The sequence below is a fragment of the Cydia pomonella genome, chromosome 2, assembly GCF_033807575.1.
Source record: "Cydia pomonella isolate Wapato2018A chromosome 2, ilCydPomo1, whole genome shotgun sequence".
Lineage (NCBI taxonomy): Eukaryota > Metazoa > Arthropoda > Insecta > Lepidoptera > Tortricidae > Cydia > Cydia pomonella.
The window spans coordinates 28,279,794-28,307,290 of NC_084704.1; the positions used below are offsets into that span (position 1 = coordinate 28,279,794).

The 27,497-nt window shown below is 36.3% G+C and overlaps 2 protein-coding genes across 3 annotated transcripts; both read right to left on the bottom strand.

Annotated features, from left to right (window-relative positions):
* Positions 1-2,152: 2,152 nt before the first annotated feature.
* LOC133534822 (interleukin-1 receptor-associated kinase 4-like) lies at positions 2,153-10,341 on the bottom strand. Its single transcript, XM_061874109.1, has 4 exons — positions 9,965-10,341; positions 9,612-9,778; positions 3,874-4,835; positions 2,153-2,919 (listed from the first exon to the last, which is right to left on the bottom strand). Exons 1-4 carry the CDS (start codon positions 10,126-10,128, stop codon positions 2,530-2,532), a joined length of 1,683 nt encoding a protein of 560 aa, XP_061730093.1. The 5' UTR covers positions 10,129-10,341; the 3' UTR covers positions 2,153-2,529.
* Positions 10,342-13,927: 3,586 nt separating this feature from the next.
* Positions 13,928-19,230, bottom strand: LOC133534830 (uncharacterized). 2 transcript variants are annotated; one of them, XR_009802087.1, is made up of 3 exons: positions 18,947-19,230; positions 15,837-16,449; positions 13,928-15,802 (listed from the first exon to the last, which is right to left on the bottom strand). XR_009802087.1 is itself a non-coding variant. In XM_061874119.1 (2 exons), exons 1-2 carry the CDS (start codon positions 19,155-19,157, stop codon positions 16,178-16,180), a joined length of 483 nt encoding a protein of 160 aa, XP_061730103.1. In that variant the 5' UTR covers positions 19,158-19,230; the 3' UTR covers positions 13,928-16,177. The 2 variants fall into 2 exon arrangements, 1 of the variants encoding a protein (XP_061730103.1); XM_061874119.1 differs by having other exon boundaries at positions 13,928-16,449.
* Positions 19,231-27,497: the final 8,267 nt, after the last annotated feature.

The window sequence follows — 27,497 nt, forward strand, 5'->3', positions numbered from 1 at the left end:
TTGTGTATTTTTTTAAGCCAAATATACCAGGTAAGCTTGGGTTCCTAAAGCATAGGTTAATATGCATGCATAGGTCATAAGTAAATATGCTAGGTATGAGGCTTTAAGTATGAACGTGGTGTTCTGGTGGTGTTAGCGACTGAAAGACGGCCAGGCACTCATGATAGGTATGTAATAAAGATAGTATATATGGCTCATTATAAAAGTAAGTAGTTATATGTATACAATGTACTAAATACTTGCTTTTAGGGCTCATTACATTATCTCCAAAGATCTATAAATGACTACCTATTTAGTTTTCGTTTTTAAAACTTAAAGAATAATGTTATGTCACGTCAGTCAGTGTCAGTAGACTAAAAGATTTCTCGTGAGAGAATTTTTTTTTTTTTCATACTTTTATCTTATATCGCTGTGATGTGCATACATGTTTAGTGAGTGATTGTGGACATTTTAGGAACTGCGTATGACAACAGAGCTACTATGCGTAAGTTATTTTCTCTATCAAATAACCACCTCAAAGAAAAAAGTCATTGGTACCAGCCGGGGCGGGTTCGAAACCACGACCTCAATTTTGGAACCGCACGCCTTATTGCCAAAGGCTATCTGTAAGCCCAAAGCTATCTGTAACTATTGTTGTTTCTTTTACACTATCGTCCTCCTAATTTGTTTAATATTGATATTTGTAGTTATCATTAATATTCCGCGAATATGTATTGTAAAACCAAAGACTATTTGAAATAGAAGTAGATTGTGAAAGAAAATTTTGTAACCATGGTAAATTTACTGCCATCTTTCGACACATGAAAAACGCCATGTGTTAAATATCAAAAAATGGCGCCATCTTACCGGGCATCAGCTAAAGGTTGTGGCGCCATCGCTCGAAACGATGCCGTTTGCCTTTGGGTTTTGATCCATTAGATGGCGCGACTTTTTGATATTTAACAAATTTAACACATATCAGTGAAATAATAAGGATCAAAGTCAAATGGCGTTCTAAAAATGTTAGTCATGTATCGAAAGATTGCAGTAAATTTCCCTGTGGCCACGTAGTCCGACTAGTCGGACGACGTGGATTTATTTTTCCCGTTGGTTCGTCTATCGGACTATAAGGAATCGCAATTCCACCCCGCCCGAGTAATCGGTCTACTTGGTCTTTTTAATTCCAGTTAGATAGATTAATCGGCCTGCATGGATTCGCATTCCGCTTAGTTCGAGTGATCGATGTACGGTCGAGGAAATTGATTCTTTAGCAGTTTATGGTTCACTTTACATTGGACAGCTCTTAGCATAAGTATGTGCAACCAAATTTACTTGAACCGCAAATTGCTAAAGAATCAATTTCCTGGACCGTACCTGGCCTTTTTTTCCAGTTAGATAGATTAATGGAGTGGAAGTGTAAGCGGAGTGGAATTGCGATTCCTTATAGTCCGATAGACGAACGAACGGGAAAAATAAATCCACGTCGTCCGACTAGTCGGACAAAGCAGTCTGACTACGTGGCCACAGGGGTAAATTTATTGTGGCTACAAAGTTTTTTTTTTGACAATCCACCTCTATTTCAAATTCTCTTTGGTAAAACGCAGCGAAGGAAGGCCACCAACAAGGTGTTCTGTCTGGTCAAGATCGCAAACAACCGTTGGAGAAACAAATCATACACTGGCTGTACGCTGTATAAGTGCAGCAGTGGACGTTTCATAAACCAAAGCTTTTGGGCACCATACCTACGCAGGCAAAGAGCGGTAGCTGGCAGCTATTACCTAAAAATATTTACTGCACAAAGTAAAGTATGAGTCAGATCTAAGTTCGTCACTTTTTTCTCTAGCACTGTTCTAATTTCCTGTTGAACGAAGTAGGTCTGGGAATCTAAAAAGTAGGTATTCAAACATTTATTCTAAATCACAATTTATTATCAACTTAACAAACCTTATTATAATAGAATTATTTGCTATTACCTGTAGGTTCATATTTCTCTCTCAAACTTACCTATAGGTACATATATAAACATTTTAATTACCTATAGGTACATATACGAGTATAAACATTTTAATATTGAAATATGTAGGTATAATATAACTCTTCTTCTTCCTCGCGTTGTCCCGGCATTTTGCCACGGCTCATAGGAGCCTGGGCTCCGCTTGACAACTAATCCCAAGATTTGGCGTAGGCACTAGATTTTACGAAAGCGACTGCCATCACACCTTCCAACGCAGAGCGTTAACCTTGTTGGGGTTATAATATAACTCTTTAATTAGGGTTTTTTCAATTTCAGTTTCGCATTAAATGCGTTTTTATGCATAAACAAATTATGTTTTGAGTTTCTGTACTGTCACAGACTTTAATTGTTGAGCCATTTAAGGTTTACTTTACATTGGACATTTCATACCGTTAGTATTACCTATTGACATTGACAGCCAAATTAGCTTGAACCCAAAAGGCCTTAATAATAAATAATAAGTGACTATCAAGATAAATATAGACTCAATATACAGGTCCTAGGTTCCTAGTCCTTTCCCACAGATGGATAGCACCTCAATTGTCATTGAAGGCATTCAATATATTACATATAGCTTCACTAGTCGGCCGGTCATGCCTGTTATTCTCTAAACATTTCTTAACTAACGTAAAGATATCTTCGGCCTTTGTCCATTGAGTTGACTGGTCCAGAAATTCATGAATACTTTTACCACAACTCGTACTCTCATAAATGTAAGTCTTAATGTCTATTTTTGTATTGCCTGTTAAGACAAGAGGTTTAAGGCCAGTTAAGAGTTCTAGTAGGACGATTCCGTAGCTAAATATGTCTGATTTTGGAGTGACGCTGCCATGCATCGCCTCGGGCGCCATGTAAACTTGAGTTCCGAATGTTGTTGGCACGACGAATGTTTCCTCGTATGATTTCGTTAGGCCGAAGTCACAGAGCTGTAACAAAAACATTTTGTTTTTAATCGGTATTAGCCGGGTCCACACAGAGCGAGCATACTCGCGAGGCAATTTCCTCACCCACAAACCGGCCAGTGCAGACGTGCCTCGGCCGAGGCGGCGCGCTCGGGCGAGGAAAACGCACGTGCCGCCTCGTCCGAGTCACGTCTACACTGGCCGGTTGGTGCGTGAGGAAATTGCCTCGCGCGTACGTGCTCTCTCGCTCGCTCTGTGTGGACCCGCCCATTGATTAACATAAAAATAAAACAACATATTTATCTAATTACTGGAGTATAGTCTATTATAAAAAAAAGTGTGCGAGTGTCGTGGAGCACTCGGTTGGAACAAAGTATATTATTATCGATAAACGTAGTATATTATTGATTAACAAATACAAAAAAAAACTTAATCGACATAACAATAATTATCGAAACTGCTCTCAAACTTTCACTTACAGGCAGGTAGAACAACTAATCATAAGGTAACATTTTTGTAAAAGCTTGAGTTCCACAATCGCTTATTCAATCAAAAATATGAAATTCAAGTGCAAAACATACAAAAACTAATAATATGTATCGGTATATACGTCTGCCAACTGCGCCACTATAGGATATAAGTACATAAGTTGGTGAAATTAGGCTACTTATTCTCGAGAAAGAATTTAAACATAATTTAGTAAAGCGAGAATGTAAGATCAGAAAATATTTGTTACTGACAAATGCTATGATTAGTTCTACATGGAATGAAAATTGGTCTAATAAATAATACATAATCAACTATGTATTCTTTATATGTAAGTACAACAAGGTCATAAAACCAAACGTTTAAAATTATATTTGTATTATTTTTAAGCTCGATTTTATGTACATTGTCGAGACTTTATGTACTATTGGCATGAAAGCATTAGTTTGCATCAACATATAAGCGGATAAAGTTATGTAGTTCAACACAAACCTTGGGGACAAAGTCTTTTGTAAGCAAAATGTTTGCGCTTTTGACGTCACCATGGACAAAGTTAATTCTGGAGACATTTTGTGCGCTTGGGTCTGTTGCTGATGGTGCGTTAGGATGGTCAGTTCGGTTACTGTGTAGGTAGCGGAGCCCCTCCGCCGTTCCCTGCATGATAGCTATCCTCTGCCTCTCATTTAACACTTTTTCAGCTATTTTCTCAATCAAAGAACCACCTTCAATGAATTCGCAAACAATACAAGGCACAGGTCCATTTTTAGAGAATCCCAATATTGGAACTATGTTAATGTGGCGAAACTGCGAAAGATACCGTACTTCGGAATTAAATGTTCTCATTACTTCTGCTTGGTTGGGCTGGTTGTGAGTTTTCTTGACGGCCAGCATGCCGTGTCTGGGATGAGGAGCTTTGAATACAATCCCAAACCCACCAGATCCTATTTTACAAATATCAGAAAAATGATTTGTGGCAGTTTGTAATTCCTCATAATCAAAGTGTGTCAACTCTGGATCTTGAAGGATTGATGAATCTATTTTACTACTCAGGGTCAGACCTTCAGTTGTTCCTTGAAATATAGGAATATTTGGCACAGAAGTCTGAAATTGCTGATATTCAGATTGATAATCCAATAGACGACTCGAAGGCTGGAGATTAGCTGGTTGGAGATGGGGTTGTTGGTGATCATTCAATTGTTCACTAAACTGTTGATTGTTGGATTTTTGTTTATAAGACTCATCACTGCCAATAGACTTTGCTATTAATTTAAAGTTAGGTATGTTATATACTTGTTCAGTACTCTGTCCTTGTACGTCATTATTAGTTTCATTATTTTCAGATTTCATTTGTGCAGTTGTGTCCCTTATTTCTGAGCTGCTCTCATTCAATAATAGTGAGATGTTTTCAGTTACAGGAGCTCCTGGTCCTTTTGTTGGTCGCGGGGGATGAGGTTCTGGAAGCGTTAATAGAATAGAATAGAAATGACTTATTCGGAAGCACAAACACATTAGAGGTAATATTAAACAACAGAAAAACATAGGGAAAAGAAAGTGCCACAAAATGGTCTCATCTCAGCATGATACTGGCAACTTCCAGGACTGATCTTCTGATGAGACCTTTATTTCTGAGCTGAGATGATTTGAGACAGAATGAGATGTTATGATGATTTTCATTTAATTCACAATTAAGCTTCATTTACTTTAAAAGACATTGCACCTTCTTGATTTTTCTGGTCTAGCCCTTGGTTGAATGGTAAAGCATGCCTTAAGCCATGAAAAGCTCTATTTGTATAATCATGTACCTATTGTGCAATAAATATTAAATAATTCTGTTACGAGGGCTGCTATTTATATATCCGGAAACCGGGATTACAGTCTTCTTAAATAGTATATTTGACCTCCATGGTAAAATTTGGACTTTTTTAAGTACTGGCCGGTATATTTTTTCTTTCTTATTAACGCTAGTGTTTTGTTTTTGACGGGTTTTAAATGTCATCTCGCTGCAAGAATGGAACTCACTCTTGAAAATATTCGTGCTATGATTTATTATGATTTTCGGCGTGGTTTAACGCAACAACAGTGCATAGATCAACTAACTTCAACTTTTGGTGATGAAGCTCCATCTAAAACTACTGTGTAGGTATCACTGGTTTAGTGAGTTCAATCGTGGACGTAGTAGGCTTACGGAAGAAGTTAAGGCAGGTCGCCCGAAATCGGTCGTTGTACCACAAAATATTGAGGCTGTGCGAAAACTTATAATGGACGACCAACATGTTACGCACCGCGAGATAGAGGCGACTCTGGGTATTTCTATAACTAGCATTAATAGCATATTACATGATCATTTAGCTGTAAAAAAAAATTGTTCGCGTTCGATACCGCACAACTTAACTAGGAGCAAAAAGATGCTCGCGTCGAATGGTGCAATAAAATGTTAAAAAAATATAACCGTGGTGACTCAAAGGCCGTTTATAACATCTATACAGGTGACGAATCCTGGATCTATGCATACGATCCCGAAACGAAGCAACAATCAACGGTATGGGTGTTTCAAAATGAGCCGAACCCTACGAAAGTTACTCGTGCAAAAAGTAGGTACATTGAAACAAATGGTGGCCTGCTTCTTCGGTATTAATGGCCATGTAGCTACAGTGCCACTAGAAAACCGTAAAACGGTTAATTCAGATTGGTACACGACCATTTGCTTACCGGAAGTATTTGATACTTTTCGCAGACGACAGCACGGTATTTATAAAACATGATCAAGACTGTGACTTTGAACTTGACATTAACACAACTATTTATAATATTATACAATGGCTTGTTGATAATAATTTAAAAATTAATTTGGAGAAAACGAAATTCATGCAATTTACTCAAAGGAAAACAGTTCCAGACATAAGAATTAAATACGAGGGACACACTATTAACAAAACCCTAACACAAAAGTTTTTAGGAATCCACATAAATCATAATATGTCGTGGGAGTCACACTGCACAGAAGTATGCAAAAAAATATTTAAGTTTTCCTATGCTCTATATCGATTAAGGAAGACAGCCGATCGTAGTACTGTACTAACAGCCTATCATGGTTTTGTTGCATCCACCTTAAGATATGGTATAATATTTTGGGGCAACTCAACATATAAGAATGTATTATTCCTAGCGCAAAAGAGATGTATAAGAGCAATATGCGGATTACAACGCGTGGAAAGTCACCAGACTCTTTTTAAAACGTTAAGTATATTAACATTGCCATCTCTCTACATATATGAGTGCTGCGTATTTGTTAACTCTAACCCTGATCTGTTCCAAAGGAGAGAGCCACCACAAGATTTCAATCTGCGTCCTAGAAACCCTGGTGTGCACCTAGAAACGTGTCAAACTAGCCTTATGCTCAACAGTATTGTGACAATGGGCCCAAGGCTATATAATAAACTGCCTTCTGACTTCAAAAGTACTGGCTCGAAGAAATTTAAAAGGTTGTTGCGCAAATTTCTTTTGGAAAAATGTTACTATAATGTTCAAGATTTTCTATGTGATAGTAGTATATAAATATAGTGACATCGAATTTGTTATATTATTCCTAAATGTAATTTAATATTAAACTGGCTGTACATTCTTATTAGTAATTGTAGGTGTAGTATGTAAGGTTTATTGACATTTTTTTTTATTTATTTGCTTTTTTTTCTGTTTGTAACATGTATTTTAATTGTAAATTAATTTATTTGGGTAGTTATGTTTTAAAATGTCGTACGCCGGAAAGGTACATCATAGTTGCTACATGAAAAACACCCTATCACCTGTACTAAATGTATTTTATACCTATGATGACGAAATAATAAATGATTGATTGATTGAACAAATTCGTAAAACTAACCAGCGACGAAGAATCATTCTTCATCATGACAATGCCAGCTGTCATACGTCACGCGAAACAACTCTATTTTTGGAAGGTCAAAATGTGGAATTAACGGGTCATCCGCCGTACAGCCCTGACTTGGCACCCAATGATTTTTATTTATTTCCCAATATAAAAAATAAATTACGCGGTCAACGATTTTCGACCGCTGAAGATGCTGTCGACGCATTCAAACAACACGTTATGGAGGTACCTCAGGCGGAGTGGCAGAAGTGCTTCAAAAATTGGTTCACACGAATGCAAAAGTGCATAGATCATCAAGGGGAATACTGAAAAACAATAAAACCATTTTCAGCCGTGTACGTTTGTTTGTTTTCTTGTTTCCGGATACATATGTAGCAACCCTATATGTATAGGACAAACTAGGAAACAACATAAATACATTAAATACACTGACCTATCACACATAGACAGTTAGTCCTCATAAGGCTAATCTGCCAAAAGTTAAGCCGAAACACGATCGATGTGTGCGTGCGACGCTCGTGTCTTACACTCAGCGACACACACATATATACAAAAATGGGTTGCCAGTGTAAATTTATTCCCCTCAAAGTAGAGGGATTTTAACCACATCCTTATACTTGGCTATCAATCATTTGGAAGTGTGTATGTAGATATTAAATTTGTAGGAAAAGCTTTCAAGGTTTCTTTTCGGGACTTTGCATTTCTGTACTTTGTGAAATAAGGTTTAAATAAATAAATGTTTATTTTTTATTTTAGAAATGTGCACAAAATAATAACATTAATTTTCTGAGCCTATTTACAAAGAGTGACGTTAAAATTCTGTTAGCAACATATCAATAGCCCTGAAACTGGGCCATTACCGGGAAAATCGAAGTTCGTCAATTGCGGGCATTTTTCTCTGTCCCTCTAATTACGTCTTAGTGGGAGTAAAAGAGAAAGAGTCGTACTCTAACTGTCAATGTCACATTCTACCAAAACCGCAACAATACTATCTGTCACTTGTCAAACACTTAACCAAATAAAACTAAAAGATCGTTCGAGATATCCTTAATATCTACGGAAGGTGGAGATAAGGAACGAAATCTCCATGTACCAAAAAGTGTCATCAAAAAACTTTAAATAGGTGGCGCCTACCTGGTGGTGGTACCTAGCGTACTTGAACAAAAAAATCAAATCATAGACAGCGCAATTCACTCCGTCAATAACGCCTAGGTTCTTAGCTACTCTAGCGCTACTCTGGAGAGATTTGGAACTATTATTTATACCTGACAGCTGGACACTTTTGCAACAGCTCTACCCGAAGAGATGCCACTCCTCCTAATTCCACACTCCATACTTAATATCTAACAATTGGCTTCATAGCAAAGAATATAATACTCACTAGGAGAAGAACCATAACTCCATACAAAATTGAAAGTACCTAATAAAAGTGAAATTTTCGAAAAAAAGTACCTAATAAAAAAATGCAAAAAATGTGCGGCCTCTTCAAGGTCTTAACTTTCTTTAGATATATAATTTGTATATTGGACTGCCAAAATTGCAACTGAACATGTTTTACCAAACATACTTGCTGGATGGCAGTCAAAACTAAGCATGTTAAGGATAAGTACCCTAAGTTTGAAGGGTATTAGCTGAAGTACAGACTTGTCAGAGAACTAAATGCTGGTAATAAAATAACATTCTAATAAAGTAGGTTCACACAAATAAACAATTGTACCTGTGCTATTAATGTGACAATCCCAAAGTAAAAAAATATCTTATTTTTAAAATAATTATATTGTTTTGATTTGATTGAATGAATGAATGAGTATAAAACGAGCTTTCAAATCATAGCTACAATGTTTATCAGTCAAAACCTTTGTGACAGAACTTATGATGACTAAGTAGAAAATAAAAAATGATTAACCCTTGACTGCATATGCAACCGTATATGGCAGTTATAATATTCAACTCTATTATATAAGAAATATTTTTAATACATGCATTAAGGGGTTAAAATTCATTTTACTACAAGTCACAAAGTTTGAGAAAAAGGATCTGAAAGGCTCAATATCTTGAAAACCATTTATTTTGGACTCATGGTTAATAGGATCTCATTTTTTGCAAATTAACCATAGTTTTAGCTCCCTTGATAGGGTAAAAGTGTCAAAAAACACCAGCCTGTAACATCATCTTATTTGTATTTTTTTTTCTTATACTGGATGAGGACGAGGACTTTTAGTCTTGTCCATTAAAGAGTTAAAGGAATACATTGAATTACAAATCAGCCTGTAAACTTGTTGTGCCTTTGTCACTTTCAGAAGTAAAACAATCATGAAAAATATATTTATTACATATGTATTACCTCCCAAAATGTCAGCTATTTCATCCGCAAGTCGAATCATCTCTGCTTTCAATGCTATTTGTTGCACAGTCTTCAGTGTGGGCCTGATTTGGCCAGAGGTCCCCCATTCATCAAACAAAATTTTGGCACATTTTTCATTAACAACACTGGAATGCTCCTCAATCAATCTGCAAACAAAAAGTTCAAAAGCGAAAGGTACACATTAGAACAGTGGTTCTTAACCTTTTAGCGATGAGGACCACTCTACAATTTTTTTATTTGCCAAATACCACCAACTACTTGAAGTGTTAAGCGAAAGACCATTTTAAGTTTTATTTACGATTTCTATTTCCATTTTTCAGTTCGTGACTCACCTTATGTGCTCACTATTGTATTTACGATCGGAGTTTTCCTTCTGAGGGTCCATGGGTATAAAACCCATGAATTTCTTCCAATCGTCTTCTACAATATGCAAAATTTTTACTATCGTATCGAGGGTGCCCTCTTTTAAATTTCGAATTTCTGTATTTGCCAACATGACCCTTAACAAAACACTACTTTATTTTTAAAACTTTAGCACACCACTTTTCGAATAGTGCTGAACGCACTACACAGTACTTTTAACGTTTAAACAACAGTAATTAAAGAGGTTTGTGGAATTTAAGAAACGTTTTTATTATTATCTCTTTAGGTAAACCCTAAAGATAAAAAGGGTAAAACCCATGTAAAACCCAGCAAAACTAAATTCTCAACTCTGACAACAATGACATTTTTGACATTTTAACCGAATGTGACGTATGCAATGTTAAGGGCCAATTACATCCACACTTTAGCAGGACCCGATTTCGGGCCCTAAAAATAATATTTTTCCGTTTCACCACATATATCTATCAGCACATCGTTTAGAATATTTGAAATTTAATAAAATGGTTCATATGCAAAACTACCAAACATTGAACATTTTTGGTAATTAGAGACAAAGTATTTTTTATACTTCAAATATTGTTAACGATGTGCTGTGGGCCTACCGCGAAAACCGAATTTACAAATTGCGGGGATCTTTCTCTTTTACTTTCACTAAGACGTAATTAGAGTGACAGAAAAATGCCCGCAATTGACGAACTTCGATTTTCGCGGTTGTAGCCCTGGGGGCCTACCGGGAAAATCGAAATTCGCAAATTGCGGGGATCTTTCTCTTTTACTCTCACTAAGACGTAATTAGAGTGACTGAGAAAAATGCCCGCAATTGACGAACTTCGATTTTTGCGGTAGGTCTCCTGATGTATATCAACTTTTCGATTTATAAATATAGTCTGTCAAGTTAGGAAAAAAAGTGACAAATTTAAAAAATGTAGGTGCGAAGGGTTGTCCTCCCATATTTTTTTTTCTACTGAAAAACTTGTTTGACTATAATAATCCAAATAGTTTAGCCTAGGATCTTCCAGGATCCTTCGGAAGTGTTTTAATTTATCGCCACTCGTTTCGAATCTCCTATTTTTCGCACTTGTATCGTAATGTACTATTATCCGGCCCTAAATCTGGGCTATAACCGCGAAAATCGAAGTTCGTCAATTGCGGGCATTTTTCTCTGTCACTCTAATTACGTGTTAGTAAGAGTAAAAGAGAAAGAACCCCGCAATTTGCGAATTTCGGTTTTCGCGGTAGGCCCCCTGATATCAGGCCTGATAAAGTATGGATGTAATAGGCACTTTATGCAAAGGGGCCCGATATTGGGCCCGACGTCGGGACCGAGGAAGAGATTTTTCCGTTTCATCAAATATCAGCATATCTTTACAGTATTTGACATTGACATGTAAAAAATTCTTTATCTCTAATTGCCAAAAATGTTCAATGTTAAATATTTTTGTATATGAACCATTTTTTTACATTTCAAATATTGTTTAACGATTTGCTGAATTTCTGTGAAACGGAAAACGATTAACAGGCCCGACATTAGGACTGGTTTCGGGCCCAATATCGGGAAGTGTGTGGCCCATAAAGAGCCAATTACACCTACACTCGTTATCGCCCGATGTCAGGCCCGACGTAGGGCCCTAGAAAGAGTATTTTTCCGTTTTACCAAATATTAGCACATCTTTTGTAATATTTGACATGTAATTTTTTTTGTCTCTTATTGCCTAAAATGTTCAATGTTGGATATTTTTGCATATGAACCATTTTATTACATTTCGAATATTTTTAACAATGTGCTGATATTCCGTGAAACGGAAATCGATTTTCAGGCCCGACATCGGGGAGTGTGGATGAAATTGGCCCTTTTTTTGGTTTATACTACGTCGGTGGCAAATAAGCATACGGCCCGCCTGATGGTAAGCAGTCTCCGTAGCCTATGTACGCCCGCAACTCTAGAGCCGACATGCATGCATGCGCGTTGCCGATCCTAACACTCCGCACCCTCGTTGAGCTCTGGCTTTTTACAGCACGTCCACGTAGTGTCTGAGGCAAAAACAACATAATGGCATATTCTGGCTACGGAGACTGCTTACTATCAGGCGGGCGGTATGCTTGTTTGCCACCGACGTAGTATAAAAATAATAGAGATTAGGTGGGAAAGTACTTGGCCGGGACCTTGCTTATCAACTGTGTAGAGAGCACTTTAATCTTTGGAAAATAGATTGTGTACGCTTTAATAAAAGAAAATTGTTTATTTTTTATTTTATTTTTTATAAATAACAATAAATTAAACTTATCTATGTATGTACAACAATAAGACGTATCAAGAAGTATAAATACAAAATGCCATGAATAGATTTTCCCCGTCACTTTTCGGAAATGATTGGATGTAGTTTGCTTAACAAGTGGATTGGAAAATTAAACATTCGTGTGACTATACGAAATAGACTTATATGAACGTTCATAACGCCACAGAAATTCAAGTGGCTGAAAGTTGTCAATCTATTAATGGCCTGGGTAGACCTAATATGAAAATGTTATCTTCTGTAAAATAATTATATGTAATTAGAGTTAAACCAAGATAAATTGGCAGCGATTTTGATAGCCCAGACGGTGCAAGTGTCTAGTAAACGACATAACTTCATAGAAGTTTGACGTTTAAAACAGCCCTTGCATCGTCCGAGCTATCAAAATCGCTGCTAACTTATCTTGGTTTGACTCTAGCTATGCTATTGCCGTTTATGTGTATCCACATGAAGTTGTGGGCACACTAACAACACACTTTCAACCCCTTTTTAATTCTATTAGGGCCGGATTTATCAAAAGCTCTAAAATTATTTTTCGTACATTCTAATATTTTTTCTTCCTACTAATTTCAAGTCCCAATTCAAATCGCTCCCCTTACAAACTTTCAACCCTTGTTTAACCCTATCGGGGGATGAATTTTTATAAACGCTTAAGATTTTCTAGTATTTTATGAAAATGTCTTATCATGAAGTTTCAAGTTCCTAACTTAGTATAAAACTTGATCCCCATACAAACTTTCATTCCTTTTTTAACCCCCTTAGGGAATGAATTTCCAAATACGATGAAATCACTTTTGTTTTAATACAATACTTTATTACGAAGTTTCAAGTTCCTAACTTAAAATAAAACTTGATCCCCATACAAACTTTCATCCCCTTTTTAACGTCCTAGGGGATGAATGTCTAGAAACGCTGAAATTGCTTTTCTTTTATTTTAGACAAGTCAAGTTCAATAATTCAAGTAAAATAAATCTTGGACGTTATAGAAACATTCAACCTCTTTTTAACCCCCTTAGGGGTTGAATTATTAAAAATGTCTTCTCATTTCTTGTACACTTTATAAATGCAACCAAGTGTGCAAATTTCAACTTTCTAGTTTTTGTAGGTATTCATTTATATCCTCACAGTAGGCGTGAGAAACGCTATGAAGTCTCGGCCGAAAGCGCAATAGATGGACTTGTATCTTCGAGGGAACTAACCCATCCATTTATTTTTGTATAATACCTATATAAATCCATACAATTAAGACGTTTCGTATATTAAGCGGAATTGCCCAACTCGACACGCAAGTCGCATTCAGGGAAAAAACAACAAAGCAATCGAGTTCAAGTGATGGAGATTAATTCTCGGTCATTTTTTGTATTGAGCAAAGTGGAACGCAGACCAACCGATACGCGATCTTATTTCCTTTAATAATAAACGTAAAAAAACTAACTTATTTTCACCTTATAGCTAGAATGTCTCGTGAAGACAAAGCAAAGTACAGATATAGTTAATTCCAATATTTTTATCACGTAACATAAACAAGTAATAAAATAAATCAATTCAGAAAACAGTGGTCTATTTGTCTGTATGGCAAAGTCTATAATAATATAGTAATGGTCATACGCAGCATCATTTCTGGGGTCTAATGTGTTTCTTTATTTTTAGAAAGTTATAGCTATACTGGCTAACGACTGCTACAGTAGGTACATGCTCTGAGAAACGATCTATATTAAGCTATTAATAAATACTTAGAAATACTTACAAAGAAAATACGTTATTTACATAATTAATGAGATAATGACATAGTTAATTAAAGCCTTTACATAAATGTCGATAATCATGGCGGCGTAGCGTATGTTGGCACCCGAGGCGGTTTTCTTTGAGCAAACCAAATGCTAAATATGCATACGTGACTCTATTTAGTTACAAATTTATTATCTTACATCATCGAAAGTTGTAAATTTCTTGTCTCTGCTATCCCTCTCCCCCGTACGCCACCACTGCCTCGATAAAAATACATCGTGATACAATAGTACAATACACCTCGTGTGTAATGACCAATGCATACGCGTTTCATACGACGTTTTACCACACACTTGGGAGGAAAATAAATAAAATTTCATATAAATACAATTTTAATTGTTAAAAAGTATGCACTGCAGTGTTGCATCACTTGCATCTATCATACTGCCTGCCGGCGCCCTACCCTGCCGCTGGCTGTGTACAAGTGCGATAGTATTATTATATTATCGCACTTGTACAGTAATCGCATTTACTTGGGATCTATTGTGAACCGAAACAGAACTTCGATTCCAATCTTGGAGGTTGAAGTGTCCTAAGAGTCAAATAAGATAAAATAACCGGACAAGAGCATGTCGGGCCACGCTCAGTGTAGGGTTCCGTAGTTACTCTTCCGTCACAATAAGCTAAACTGGAGCTTAAAGTATAGTAAATTGTTAACCAAGGGATGAAACGGTACCTTTCACCCGAGTTAAACAAATAGGCAAATTTGCATAATCAGTACCTAATTAAAGTAAGTCTTTTTACTATGAAGGGAAAACTTTTTGCGATAACTCAAAAACAGCTAAACTGATCATATCCGCTATAGTTTTCATTTAATGTCTTTCTTAAGCTCTACTTCCACGATTTTTTTTCATATTTTTTGGACCTATGGTTCAAAAGTTAGAGGGGGGGGACACATTTTTTTTTCTTTCGGAGCGATTATCTCCGAATATATTCACCTTATCAAAAAATGTTTCTTGCAAACCCCTAGTAGTTTTGAATAATATCCCACACTCGGTTGAAGCGAAAAAAAAATTTTACCCCCACTTTACGTGTAGGGGAGGTACCCTAAAAAAAATTAAATTTTTAGATTTTATTATACGACTTAGTCGGCTTTATTGATTTATATATCCATGCCAAATTTTAGCTTTCTAGCACTAACGACCACGGAGCAAAGCCTCGGACAGACAGACAGACAGACAGACAGACGGACATGGCGAAACTATAAGGGTTCCTAGTTGACTACGGAACCCTAAAAATGTAATCTATATTCCGTAACATAAAAATCTCTTTTTACCCAACTGCGTTAGAAGGACCGTATGTATGTTTCTTTTTCACGCCCCACAGCCCAAACGGGTCGACGGTTTTTGACATAAGAGGTATCGTTGAATTCGTCAGATTTGTGGTAGTGACATATGGTGAATGATATTTGGAATCCTTTTTTGTTAAAAAACACGTGTGTAATGACTAGGGTTATGATTCTAAAAAGGAAATAGAAATAAAAAAGAAAATAAGCAGCGAAATAAGTTCTACGTTACGAGCAAGTGTGTCGAATAGTCAGGTTACAAAATACTCTATTCATTTTATGTAATTTTCATTATAATATTTGGTATTTGTATTGGCCAATACAAATACCAAACATATATATGTACTCGTCCACATCCTTTTGTTGAAAGTACAGATAGGTATTTAATGAAAAGTATCTACACAGTTTTCTGAGTAAACCTTCTAAAGTATCTAGACAGTTTTCTGAGTAAACCTTTTAAAATACATTCAATACAGGTCGATCTTGGCCTTGTTTCATGTCAAACTTATATAACTACAGCATTCACATTAGTACCTACATAATTCTCGTAGCATCCCGATTAGAAAATTATTAATTACTTTCATTAACTAACTGCTCTGTTTGTATGCAAGATACGTATTTTACTTGCAAACCATTTTCAACCAATTGTTTCTATTGAAATAGTAAATTGCATGACTAAAAACAACAATTAATAGTACTCTGTGGTTGAATGTTGCGGTCGTTCTACACACACCGACTTTTTTCAACTGAAAAATAGCTTCTTTAAAGTCCCAAATTTGTTGATGTAGGTACCCTCAATTTATATAAGCTCCGTATTCCTCCATTTGCCCGTGGTAGCCGTAGTGGACATCTGCCATTTGCTCCTCCTTTCTTCCTTTGAAGGTGTTGTGGTTTCTAAACGCATTGAAAATGATTAGGGCCAAGGCCACCTTGCCGACCATCATGGACTTGAAGAGCATGAACTTGAGCATGCTGAGAAACATGGGCACGATGGTGGACTGGATGATAAATGGCATGATGAACATTGGCAAGATGCGCTCCATCAACTTCTTCTGCTTTCCGCGACCTGGAAACAGTAAGAAATATAAATTAAGCAAGGACGCTATCAATAAACTTAAGCATTTATTGCTTTATTAAATGATCCAGAAAAATTAAGAGTTTCACCTCGGAAATATCGGTATTTCGCAGATATAAGTTTCTATAGCTTCACTGTTGTTTTCATCTAGGTAGGAATCGAGGAACATAAAATTAACTACAAGTTGTATTTCAACCATTTTATCATGCGAGTAGCCGTTTTCATGATATAGGGCACAGAATGCTCAGAGTGCTATGTTGCATGGTCCGCTGATAATCTCTATGAATATTTAATATGTTCTATAAAATTAGTTAATCATTTAAAGGACATTTATGAGTCACACAAAGATTTTAAACAATAATTGTCTCAACTGTAGACATTACTTGATGATAGTATGACATAGGTTAATACTTATAAAGAAGTACCCCTTTATTCGGGTTTAAAAATTAAGCTTTATAACCCTTAACATTGGGTATTTCTAAAGAAAAGAAGTAGATTTTAACAGCTATACATAATTACATATATTCATTTATTTTTGACCCCCGGTTTTATTTGTTTTTGGGTTTTATTTGTTGCAAAATTAACTCTAGTAGACTTAGCTCCTTGAAGAAATACCTCGAATCACAAATCAGCCTGTATAATATATAAAATAGGTCAATAAATAGTATCTAAGTATATTAATTTTAATGTTCTGCTTCCCGCGCCCTCGGTTGGTGCAATAATGCACTTACTTAACCGATATCCATACATGTATCTACAGGAAACGAAATTTGAGGTGACCAAAGTAATTCTTATTATTTATTTATAAAAACCACATACCTATTACATGAACACAAACGACGCCTTGATATTCAGATTTCCTGCCCTCTTACACTTTACACCTAACAAGAAAGTGTTAAGAGTTGTGTACTAATCGTATGAGTGTCATAATTATTAAAACGCAGTTGTAAAAAAATGGAATGTACATAGCATTTCACTTTCTTTGCAGATGGTTGATCGATTTAATGACGGCGGCATGCCCGGGCCGCGACGGCTGCTCTGATTATTATACACGTCAGCCTCGAAAGGCAATTTCTACTTTCTCGTGGCCAAATTTCGTGGCTGGTTTACAAAGGACGTTATTGTGAAAAACTTGACTTTCCGCAAATCCAGTATTTTGTAGACTTTCAAGCTTTATAACGGGCCTTTTAGTGTTTACTCTTCTAACATGATCTCAAAATATTATTGGACGAGTCCAATAATGCGATGGCAGCATAATTAAGTTAGCCGAGTAGAGCTTATGTAATCGGATAGGTAAAGTTAGACCAAGATAAGTTGGCAGCGATTTTGGTAGCCCAGGCGGGGCAAGTGTTAAGTAAACGTCATAGTTTTATAGAAATTTGACGTTTAAGATAAAATAAAAGTCTGGGCTATTAAAACCGCTGCTAACTTTTCTTGGTCTGAATAGCATTTTTTTTCACGTCGGTGGCAGACAAGCATACGGGCCGCCTGGTGGTAAGCAGTCACCGTAGACTATGGTTATACGTGTCTTAGTTTAGTTGTGAGTGTAATTTAGGGGAACGATTGCAGGTAGAAGCGAAAACGTGCATATTTGAAGTTATTAATTTATTTCGGTTCTATAAATAACTGGGGAGGGAACTATTACTAAGTTTTGTGACGGTAAAATCTATTATCATGCACTTTGCGCTTATAAATCTAATATAATAGACGAGTTAAATTAAATGGTATTTATCATATAAATACTATTTTATTCAATTGCAATTCGATTTCAAAAACTCATTTAAATTATTTCCTACGTTTCCTACCTACTAGTCGGATAATTAAATTCCTAAATTGGAATTCTTCCAACATCTGCTATCTTACATAATATATTAAATCTGCTTTCATCTCTGCTTTTGAAACTAAGACTAGGCAGATACACAGAAGCATACCCACAGAGCATACCAGTGTTAAACATTGAAGCGGGAAAAGGAATATTTCAGAATAACCTAACGTAGCCTAGCCTGTTATTTTCCATTGTTTTAATCTAGTCGTACAAATTTGATAAAGGAAAACAAATGAATTGCGAATCAGATGTTTTAGGTACAATGCAGGATATTTTTCATTATCGTCTGAAAAAGAGATTACTTACCTACTTTTGTTAAAAGGGTTCTAATCTAACGTAGTGTTAAATAAGCCCGCTGTTCACACAATCCTCTTTCGCGGGATTTGTACCTATCTGCAGGTAAATAACATGACTCACTTTACGAAGGAGTTGTAGTCAATAATGACTAATGAAAAGAACACTTAATTTTAGTTGGCATTAATTTTGACATGACTGCATGTGATGTAAGGATATGTTTGTACGATTCTTTCGACACGATTTTATTTAAATAAAAAAATATCTCATTAACTTATGACACGTGCATGTTCCATTAAATACACTTTTATTAATTTAACTAAGACTAAATAAATAAAGAATTTTAATAAAATAGTTTTCTACACTCACCTTCCTGTATGCTTCTTTTAGTGTCCATTTTAAAGGAGACTATTGCATTCTCAATCCTGTTTGTGGTTTCGGGTGTCGGTAAGTGCATGGTGAGGCCATCGAAAAGTTCAATTTGTTTTTCGGCACGTACGGGCACATTTTGCGGCGAGGCGCCGCCGCCGGCGCAGGCCGCCAGTAGCGCGAGGCAGAGCAGCGTGCGCGGTGCGCCCATTCTGCCGGACACTTTGGCAGTGTACTGGCGCGCACACTCCCCCCTAACAGACCAACAGCTTCGAACTGAATTAAATTCATTCTCGAGCTCGAGATCTCAGAGCTTGCATGGAAAATTTCGGAACGAGTTTGCATGACATAACATGCATACGTATAACGTGTGATTTAGTAAATTGCTATCACGTCACGGTGATATAACTTCAATAAAATCTAATGAATTATTCGCGTATCACACGCAGCTGTTTTCACGCAATTTATCATAAATCAATTGAGCATTCACCTTACTTTCCCAAATACGTCTGTGCTGATTTGTGGTATTTTCCTTCGGTAGAAAATATCGATTATTAACTTTCATTCAGCATTTATTTTCTATCCGAGCGATGAGTATGTATAGTAGTACTGAAGAGGAAACATTAGTGGTAATTTTTCCATACAAACGTTCTTGACATTTTCCTCTCTGGATTTCGGCCCTACCTAGATGATTTTTTAAAATATGAATTCAATATTGCCAGTACCTGTGTCTGTACGTTTTGCTTTAATTGATATTCATGTTTCTATAAGAACTCAGCGAGGGCGCGGAGTGTTAGGGTCGGCAACGTGCATGTAACTCCTCTGGAGTTGCAGGCGTACATAGGCTGCTTACCATCAGGCGGGCCATATGCTTGCTTGCCACCGACGTAGTTTTTTATAAACTAGGTTACTTTTAAAACTGACCAAATAAATGCGCCCTAAACAGACGCCTAACATACAAAATCGGCAACACTAAAGGCAAAAATCAAAACAGTCTCACACGATAATTTCTTTCTCATCCGTTCCCAAAATTTCGGTACGATTGGTTGGAGGTGGAAAATGTCGAAATCGAAACCTCGATTTCTGAGATTTTTACGCAAAATTTTTCACCTAAGCTGCAGTTCTCCTTAAGTATTGTACTAATTTTAGGAGCCGCCCCCAGTGCGACGGATATATTTACCTAAAATTCTCAAATCTGAGAAGGAGCCTAGCTAGTATGTCCTCTTAATACCTAGTACTATAAATACAGTAGGTATTAAGCAAGTTAATGCACGTAGTTAAGCTTTAATACAAAAGTTTTCTAATATATATTGTTTATTAATATACAATCCAAGAATTTGGATGGGCACAATTAAAGTATAAAATTTTCTTTTGTTGTTTTATTAGAATTAGAAACACGTTTAAACGGTCTATTTATTTGCTACAAATCGTAATTTTACTGACTGTGCCTGAAGTGTACAAAGCTGAACAGAGATAACACGTTATCTAAAATATTCAACTTTCTCAATCCTAGGATTATTGCGCTTGCTAAAGGCCGTCTGTAGGGAATACGTACGGAACCTGGGCGGAACGGAACCGCTGGAACCTGTTAGAAATTGCGAATAAGCTTTATATCTCGTTCATCGACCTCAATAGCTTCGCTTACTTGCGTTTCACCTGTTTAGCTAAGTATAAACAATTACAGTTTTATCACAGGCTAGTAATGAAAGAAGACCGACATTCTCTATACAACACCGCGTGCGTCATTGTTTAGTGGTGCTATTTACCTACTACCTAATATTGTTAAAATGCAACGTAATGCTTAGTGCGTATAAATTGTCGCTCTACTGCTATTAATGACTTCGGAACGTAAAGTTGGACTTGATTGAACGCTGGCGCGATTGCGCCATTAACGTTTCAAAATTATAGTTAAGGTTAAGATTTTCATAACCCAAATAACTATTGTTTACATTTTAGTAAACATATTATTTAGCGCCATCTATAACAATGACGATTCTCACGACGTTATCCAACGAAGTTTAACAGTCTTCACCATTGAAATAGCGTCTGGTTTTAAGTAACGCGCTCGTAAAACCATGAGATTTTTTTATTAGATAGAAACATACGAGTAACATTGACCGCAGTCTCACATGATGGGATTTGTCGGCAAGTATACAGATCATGAAGCTAAGGTGTGGAAGAAATTGAGACGTATAATATATGTATGAAACATACATATACCTAATATATAATAAAGCCTAGAATGTGAGTACTGTATTGCTAACGTATAGAAGCCATTATAATGTCGTTCTGACATGGTACCAACTCATAATATTTTATATTACTTTTTCGTTATCTCGCACAAAATATTGTAATAACAGAGTAGATTCCTGTTATTATTCGATCGAGTACATTTCATTGGTTTATTTTAGATACATTTGATTTGAGGAAAAATATGAGCTAAGACAGATTTTCAGACCGCCTAGCATGAGTTGCGTTCTCGCGCGCGATTCCATACATCCTGCGCGACTTCAAGTATGGACTCGCGCTCGAGAACGCGACTCATGCTAGACAGTAGACGTCTGCATGATATAAATATGCAGGTTATGGCGGTAATTGCTTAAATCTGATTGAATTCCTTTCTTTTCACTGAAACTCGTATTTAATTCAATTTTTGTCAAATTCTTAATAGTATACTCAGGTACATTATGTTACAAGTGTTCTTGGAGTTATTTGCCAAGTAAACTATTATATTATTTTTTTGTATCTCCTTGAATTAGTAATATTTATTAGGAAACTTTAAAAAGTATCTATAGGGGTGGCAAGGCAAAAAATATAAATACGTAGACCAGTTTCATTTAAGGTTTCAATAAGAATGTATTGGTAGATCGCACAGGGTTTCGTTAGTAAACAGGAGATCTTGGGTCTAATCAAGTTGGCCACCCCTGATCTATGTAATAGAAAAATGTTATTATTATGTCAATGAATTCGTAGCAGACACAGATACGATATGAAGGTACCTAGTTGTACATAGTTAAACTTAGTTTAATTTGTTACTACTTACATGCTACTTATATATCCGGAAACAAAAAAACAAACAAACGTACACGGCTGAAAATGGTTTTATTGTTTTTCAAAGCATTCCCCTTGATGATCTATATGCACTTTTGCATTCGTGTGAACCAATTTTTGAAGCACTTCTGCCACTCCGCCTGAGGTACCTCCATAACGTGTTGTTTGAATGCGTCGACAGCATCTTCAGCGGTCGAAAATCGTTGACCGCGTAATTTATTTTTTATATTGGGAAATAAATAAAAATCATTGGGTGCCAAGTCAGGGCTGTACGGCAGATGACCCGTTAATTCCACATTTTGACCTTCCAAAAATAGAGTTGTTTCGCGTGACGTATGACAGCTGGCATTGTCCTGATGAAGAATGATTCTTCGTCGCTGGTTAGTTTTACGAATTTGTTCAAATACTTCCGGTAAGCAAATGGTCGTGTACCAATCTGAATTAACCGTTTTACGGTTTTCTAGTGGCACTGTAGCTACATGGCCATTAATACCGAAGAAGCAGGCCACCATTTGTTTCAATGTACTTTTTGCACGAGTAACTTTTGTAGGGTTCGGCTCATTTTGAAACACCCATACCGTTGATTGTTGCTTCGTTTCGGGATCGTATGCATAGATCCAGCATTCGTCACCTGTATAGATGTTATAAACGGCCTTTGAGTCACCACGTTTATATTTTTTTAACATTTTATTGCACCATTCGACGCGAGCATCTTTTTGCTCCTTAGTTAAGTTGTGCGGTATCCAACGCGAACAAATTTTTTTTACAGCTAAATGATCATGTAATATGCTATTAATGCTAGTCTTAGAAATACCCAGAGTCGCCTCTATCTCGCAGTACGTAACATGTCGGTCGTCCATTATAAGTTTTCTCACAGCCTCAATATTTTGTGGTACAAAGACCGATTTCGGGCGACCTGCCTTAACTTCGTCCGTAAGCATACTACGTCCACGATTGAACTCACTAAACCAGTGATACACAGTAGTTTTAGATGGAGCTTCATCACCAAAAGTTGAAGTTAGTTGATCTATGCACTGTTGTTGCGTTAAACCACGCCGAAAATCATAATAAATCATAGCACGAATATTTTCACGAGTGAGTTCCATTCTTGCAGCGAGATGACATTTAAAACCCGTCAAAAACAAAACACTAGCGTTAATAAGAAAGAAAAAATATACCGGCCAGTACTTAAAAAAGTTCAAATTTTACCATGGAGGTGGAGAAGATTGTAATCCCGGTTTCCGGATATATAAATAGCAGCCCTCGTAAGGACCTAATTAGTGTAGATATTGCAACACCCGAATTGGGTAGCATGTCCGAACTTCTTGTAATACTTATTTAAGAATAAAATGAAATCAAATAAAATGCCAGACTTCGTGTTCAGCCTTTACCGTACTTCCGTACTTTCAACCATCATTTCAGCTCTTTTGGGAGTAAATACAAAAATAAAATGTCCTTTTCCAGGTTATAAACTAGTGCACATTTTCATCGAAAACTCTTTGTGAAATTAAATCCCATTTCACGGCATTGAAAGGAGAGCGATTGAACGGAGAGTGCATAAAACGCAGTTACGTTTCTTTACGTTAAAAATGAAACTGTATGGCAGACCTCAGAATACACGGGCACGGACTCGCCGTCGTTATGATTGATTTTCGCAATTCGCAGCAGCACTCATTTACAAAACGAGGGCTGAACCGTGAACGGGTCAAACCCATCTCAAACTCGATAAGTAAATGTTATAGAGCTAAATATTAGATTAACTCTTTTCGGCTTGCGCTGATGGGGTGAAAACAGTTTATCAGATATGATGTGTGTTATGGAATCAAATTCCTATCTCAGCGACGCGGATTGCGTGCATTCTTTCGTCCATGACGCTGACATGTTTTCTGCACCGAAATAAAAAACAAAACACGCAGGCGCGGCATTCTGTCTGTGAAAGTTTCGGCAAATGGAGTGGTCGAATGCGTTTTTTTGATCTTGTTCATTATCTTGTTAATGACGTACTTACTTAAAATGATCTTATGCCTAAGTTACCATACCTAAATATGTTTTCGCGTCGCTGACTCTGTATGACGAATTGACGAAAGTAAAACATTCTCGAATTTCATAAAGATCCTGTAATAATATCATAAATGTGAAAGTGTTTGTGATAATTACAATATTTAATCTGAAGTAGGTTTGTAGCGATGAAAGTACTTTGCAAGAGATTTTAAATATACTTAAACTTAACTACCAGAGTGTACTGAATTGCAACAAAAACGACAAAATGTTGCGTAGGACGTACCTACTGACTGAATTGTTTTATAAGGAAAAATAAATAAATAAATCCTTTATTTTTACTAAAACATGAAATATTTTCATTAGGACCTATATTTACTAATGCTCTTAGAGTTTGTGTTTATATCTAATACCTATATACACACTACGTATACACGCTTGACGTACCTATTACATACACCTAATAAATTTCTCGTAGGTGGCTTGAAATAATTTATAATAAAATGAAGTACCTAATAGAGCAAGATCCCAGAGCCGCCAGACCTTACTTATTTTCTCATGAATAAAATGTATGGGATAATGTAGTGTTAGTAAGTACTTTTAATGTCTGCATACTTGCTATATTGGCTCAACGGCCATTTGTCCGGTACAAGGTGCTAATGATAGGTAAAAATAACACTAATTTTTCTTAAATGCTCGTGGCTGTTTTTAATGTATGTATTAAAAAATATTGTTAAGAATTGATAATCAACATTGCCAGACCATTTCCGTCGGCGGCAACGTTTACCAGACGCTTTAAAGCTGTCAAAAAATATTGTACCTTGACTTACTTATATTCTCATTCTTGATTTTTATATACGGTTTACCGGTATAAGCCTAGAACGGTAAAAATATTTGGAACTTCTATCTTTAAGCAGTTTACGTCAATTGTATCTGGTTCAGTAACGTTTAGTGACCACTTGTTACTAACATAAGCAATTACTCCGCCGGATTTATTTATGTATTTTTTGGTGCAGAAAGATGTATATCCTTGGATTTGTTTAATAGTAGAATTATCATTAATCCAACACTCACTAAAGATAATTACGTCAAAAGTAATATTTAATCTAAAAAATATGAGAAAGAAATACGATATGATAATATAACATGAGCAAAAAATTGTATTACGTCTTGATCAGAATAAAACAAGCTTTCAAATCATGGCAAACTTTTTTTTATAAAAAGCTTTGTACTACATTTTATCAGTCAAATCTTTGAAAGAACTTATGACCTAACTAAGTAAGTGTAGAATGATAGCTAATTTTAAGATTGGTTAATACGTAGTTATCAGTAGTAATTTTTTTACATTTGCACATAATTCAAGCTCTAAAACCTAAAACAATGGAGAAACTGATTTCTTAAGAATCATTGTTCTTATTGTTATCAGATTTCACCATTACTTGCTAATGGTAATGTCTATTTAATTTCACTTGTTTAATTACACAAAACATCACAGTATTTATGATTTGCATCATCTCTCGCTTTCAATTCATGTGCAATTACTGTAGCCCCGCGATAATTATTGCACATCGGCGTGAGGAAGGAGACAATTGCTGTTCACGACGATTCCCAAACACTGGCGACCGTCCATCCATCATCGTATGAGAGTTTATTAAGGGTCGTTTCATCCATACTAATGTAATAATAGAGATGCCCCGAAATGTATAAATAGAGATGCCCCGAATAGTGGTTTTCGTCGGCCGAATATTCGGTCTCTCTCGGCCGAAGCGCCGAATATTCGAATATATGAACATTTTGAGTCACATTAATTACGAGTATGAAAACTGTTCGCCAACAACGCACAACATTAACTAAGATTTCATTTTTATTGCTCAGAATCAGACAATGTGGCTAGAGTCAATCAAGTCACATCCATGATAAAAATAAAATTATCTGTAATGCTCCAAAAACGGGTACCTATTCGTATTTAACAACTTTCCAAGTACGTATTAAGTATTAAATATAGGTAGTGGTTTTCGGTTATTTTTTTGTGTATTTCTTCATTTTAGCACAGAATAAATTCAATTTAGTAGTACTACTGTACGGTGATACAGAAATGACACTTCCTACATAACCGAAGTTTGACAGCGATTCAGGGTCGAATTATGCTGTCCCTACTATACTGGCATTATGCTGTTCCTTTCGGCCATTTAGTGTTGTCAAAATTCAAGTCATTATCTTATCTGTGGTCGTGCACGTGTATATAGGGACGTCAAGTTGTGCCAACCCTAATAATTGCTCGGACCAATGCTGAGTCGAGCGGAGCCGAGAAAAGCCGAAAGGAGGAGTGTCGCCCCACTGATTTTAGGTAGGTGCAACAGACATTCGGTATTCGAATAGGCCGAATACCGAATAGTTGCCGAATATTCGTGGCATCTCTAGTTATAAATGAGAAATTAACTCTGTCTGTTTGTCTGTCTGCTCTTCACGCTTAAACCGCTGAACTGATTTAGATCGAGCTAGTTGGAGGCCCTGGGAAGGACATAGGATTGTTTTTAACAATCTGAATCATCATCATCATCATTCAAATGCAGACGAGTTGCGGGCAGAAGCTAGTATCTGACCGAATATATTTCATACTAAAATTGCGAGTTAAATAAACACAATCGCTGAAACTGGGACGGGAGATGGGATATGCATCTCAACGTATCCGGCGAATCGCTGGGCACTTAGAACGTTAATAATTTTGTTAACTGTAAATAAATATGTAATATATATTCTTACTGTAAGTAAGAGACCGGAATAACAGCGTGAGTTCATAAACGTTCACGCTCCCGTGGTGCTCAATAAGGTCACTTTTCTTTTCCTTGTTTTAGAGGTAATGCTAGTAAATAATTCAGTCGCCTGTTAATACAATATACAAAGAAAGCCTGTGTAGTCATCGCGTAAATACGATATCGTCTTGGCTCGTCTCAATCGTTTTACATCAAGTTCTTCAATTCGTCCCGTTCTGCTTTCGTCACCCATTTTTCATTGGTTACTTTCGTGGGTCGTCCATATCATCTTTGGTAATATTGGTTGTTCTATTTCTTATTCCAGCTCATTTGTATTCGTTAACATCATTCGTATTTGTATTTGTATCTTCTTCGGGCATGTTCGATATTAGTCTATGTTGTTTTTAGACTCACTCATTATTTGTCCTGTCGTTTTTGGTTTTATTATAAGTTGGTATTTTTCTTATTTCGCCTCTTTTGGAATTTATATATTTCTTTGTTGGACACATGTATCAGAAAATAAAGTTTCTTGATTATGTCTCCGTACATCACTTCTTGCCCTAGGCTAGGAAAAGACAAACAACAAAGATTACAAAGACTACCAGTGAAAGTAACGAATGCAGAATGAAATGAATTACGAACTTGTCAAAAACCGAATAGGACCAACAACGAATTTACAAAAAACGAGTGAGTCTGAAAACAACATCGACTAACATCATGCTAACATCGAACATGGCTCACGAAAGTGA

Bases quoted from the DNA above. Each gene is read 5' to 3' on its own strand.
- LOC133534830 (XM_061874119.1), bottom strand. From the start codon at position 19,157: ATGGGCGCACCGCGCACGCTGCTCTGCCTCGCGCTACTGGCGGCCTGC. The intron at 16,450-18,946 runs GTGAGTGTAGAA...TACTGTTTCCAG, and splicing joins TAAAAGAAGCATACAGGAAG to GTCGCGGAAAGCAGAAGAAG.
- LOC133534822 (XM_061874109.1), bottom strand. From the start codon at position 10,128: ATGTTGGCAAATACAGAAATTCGAAATTTAAAAGAGGGCACCCTCGAT. The intron at 9,779-9,964 runs GTGAGTCACGAA...TTTTGTTTGCAG, and splicing joins TACAATAGTGAGCACATAAG to ATTGATTGAGGAGCATTCCA. The intron at 2,920-3,873 runs GTTTGTGTTGAA...TTTTTGTTACAG, and splicing joins CAAAAGACTTTGTCCCCAAG to CTCTGTGACTTCGGCCTAAC.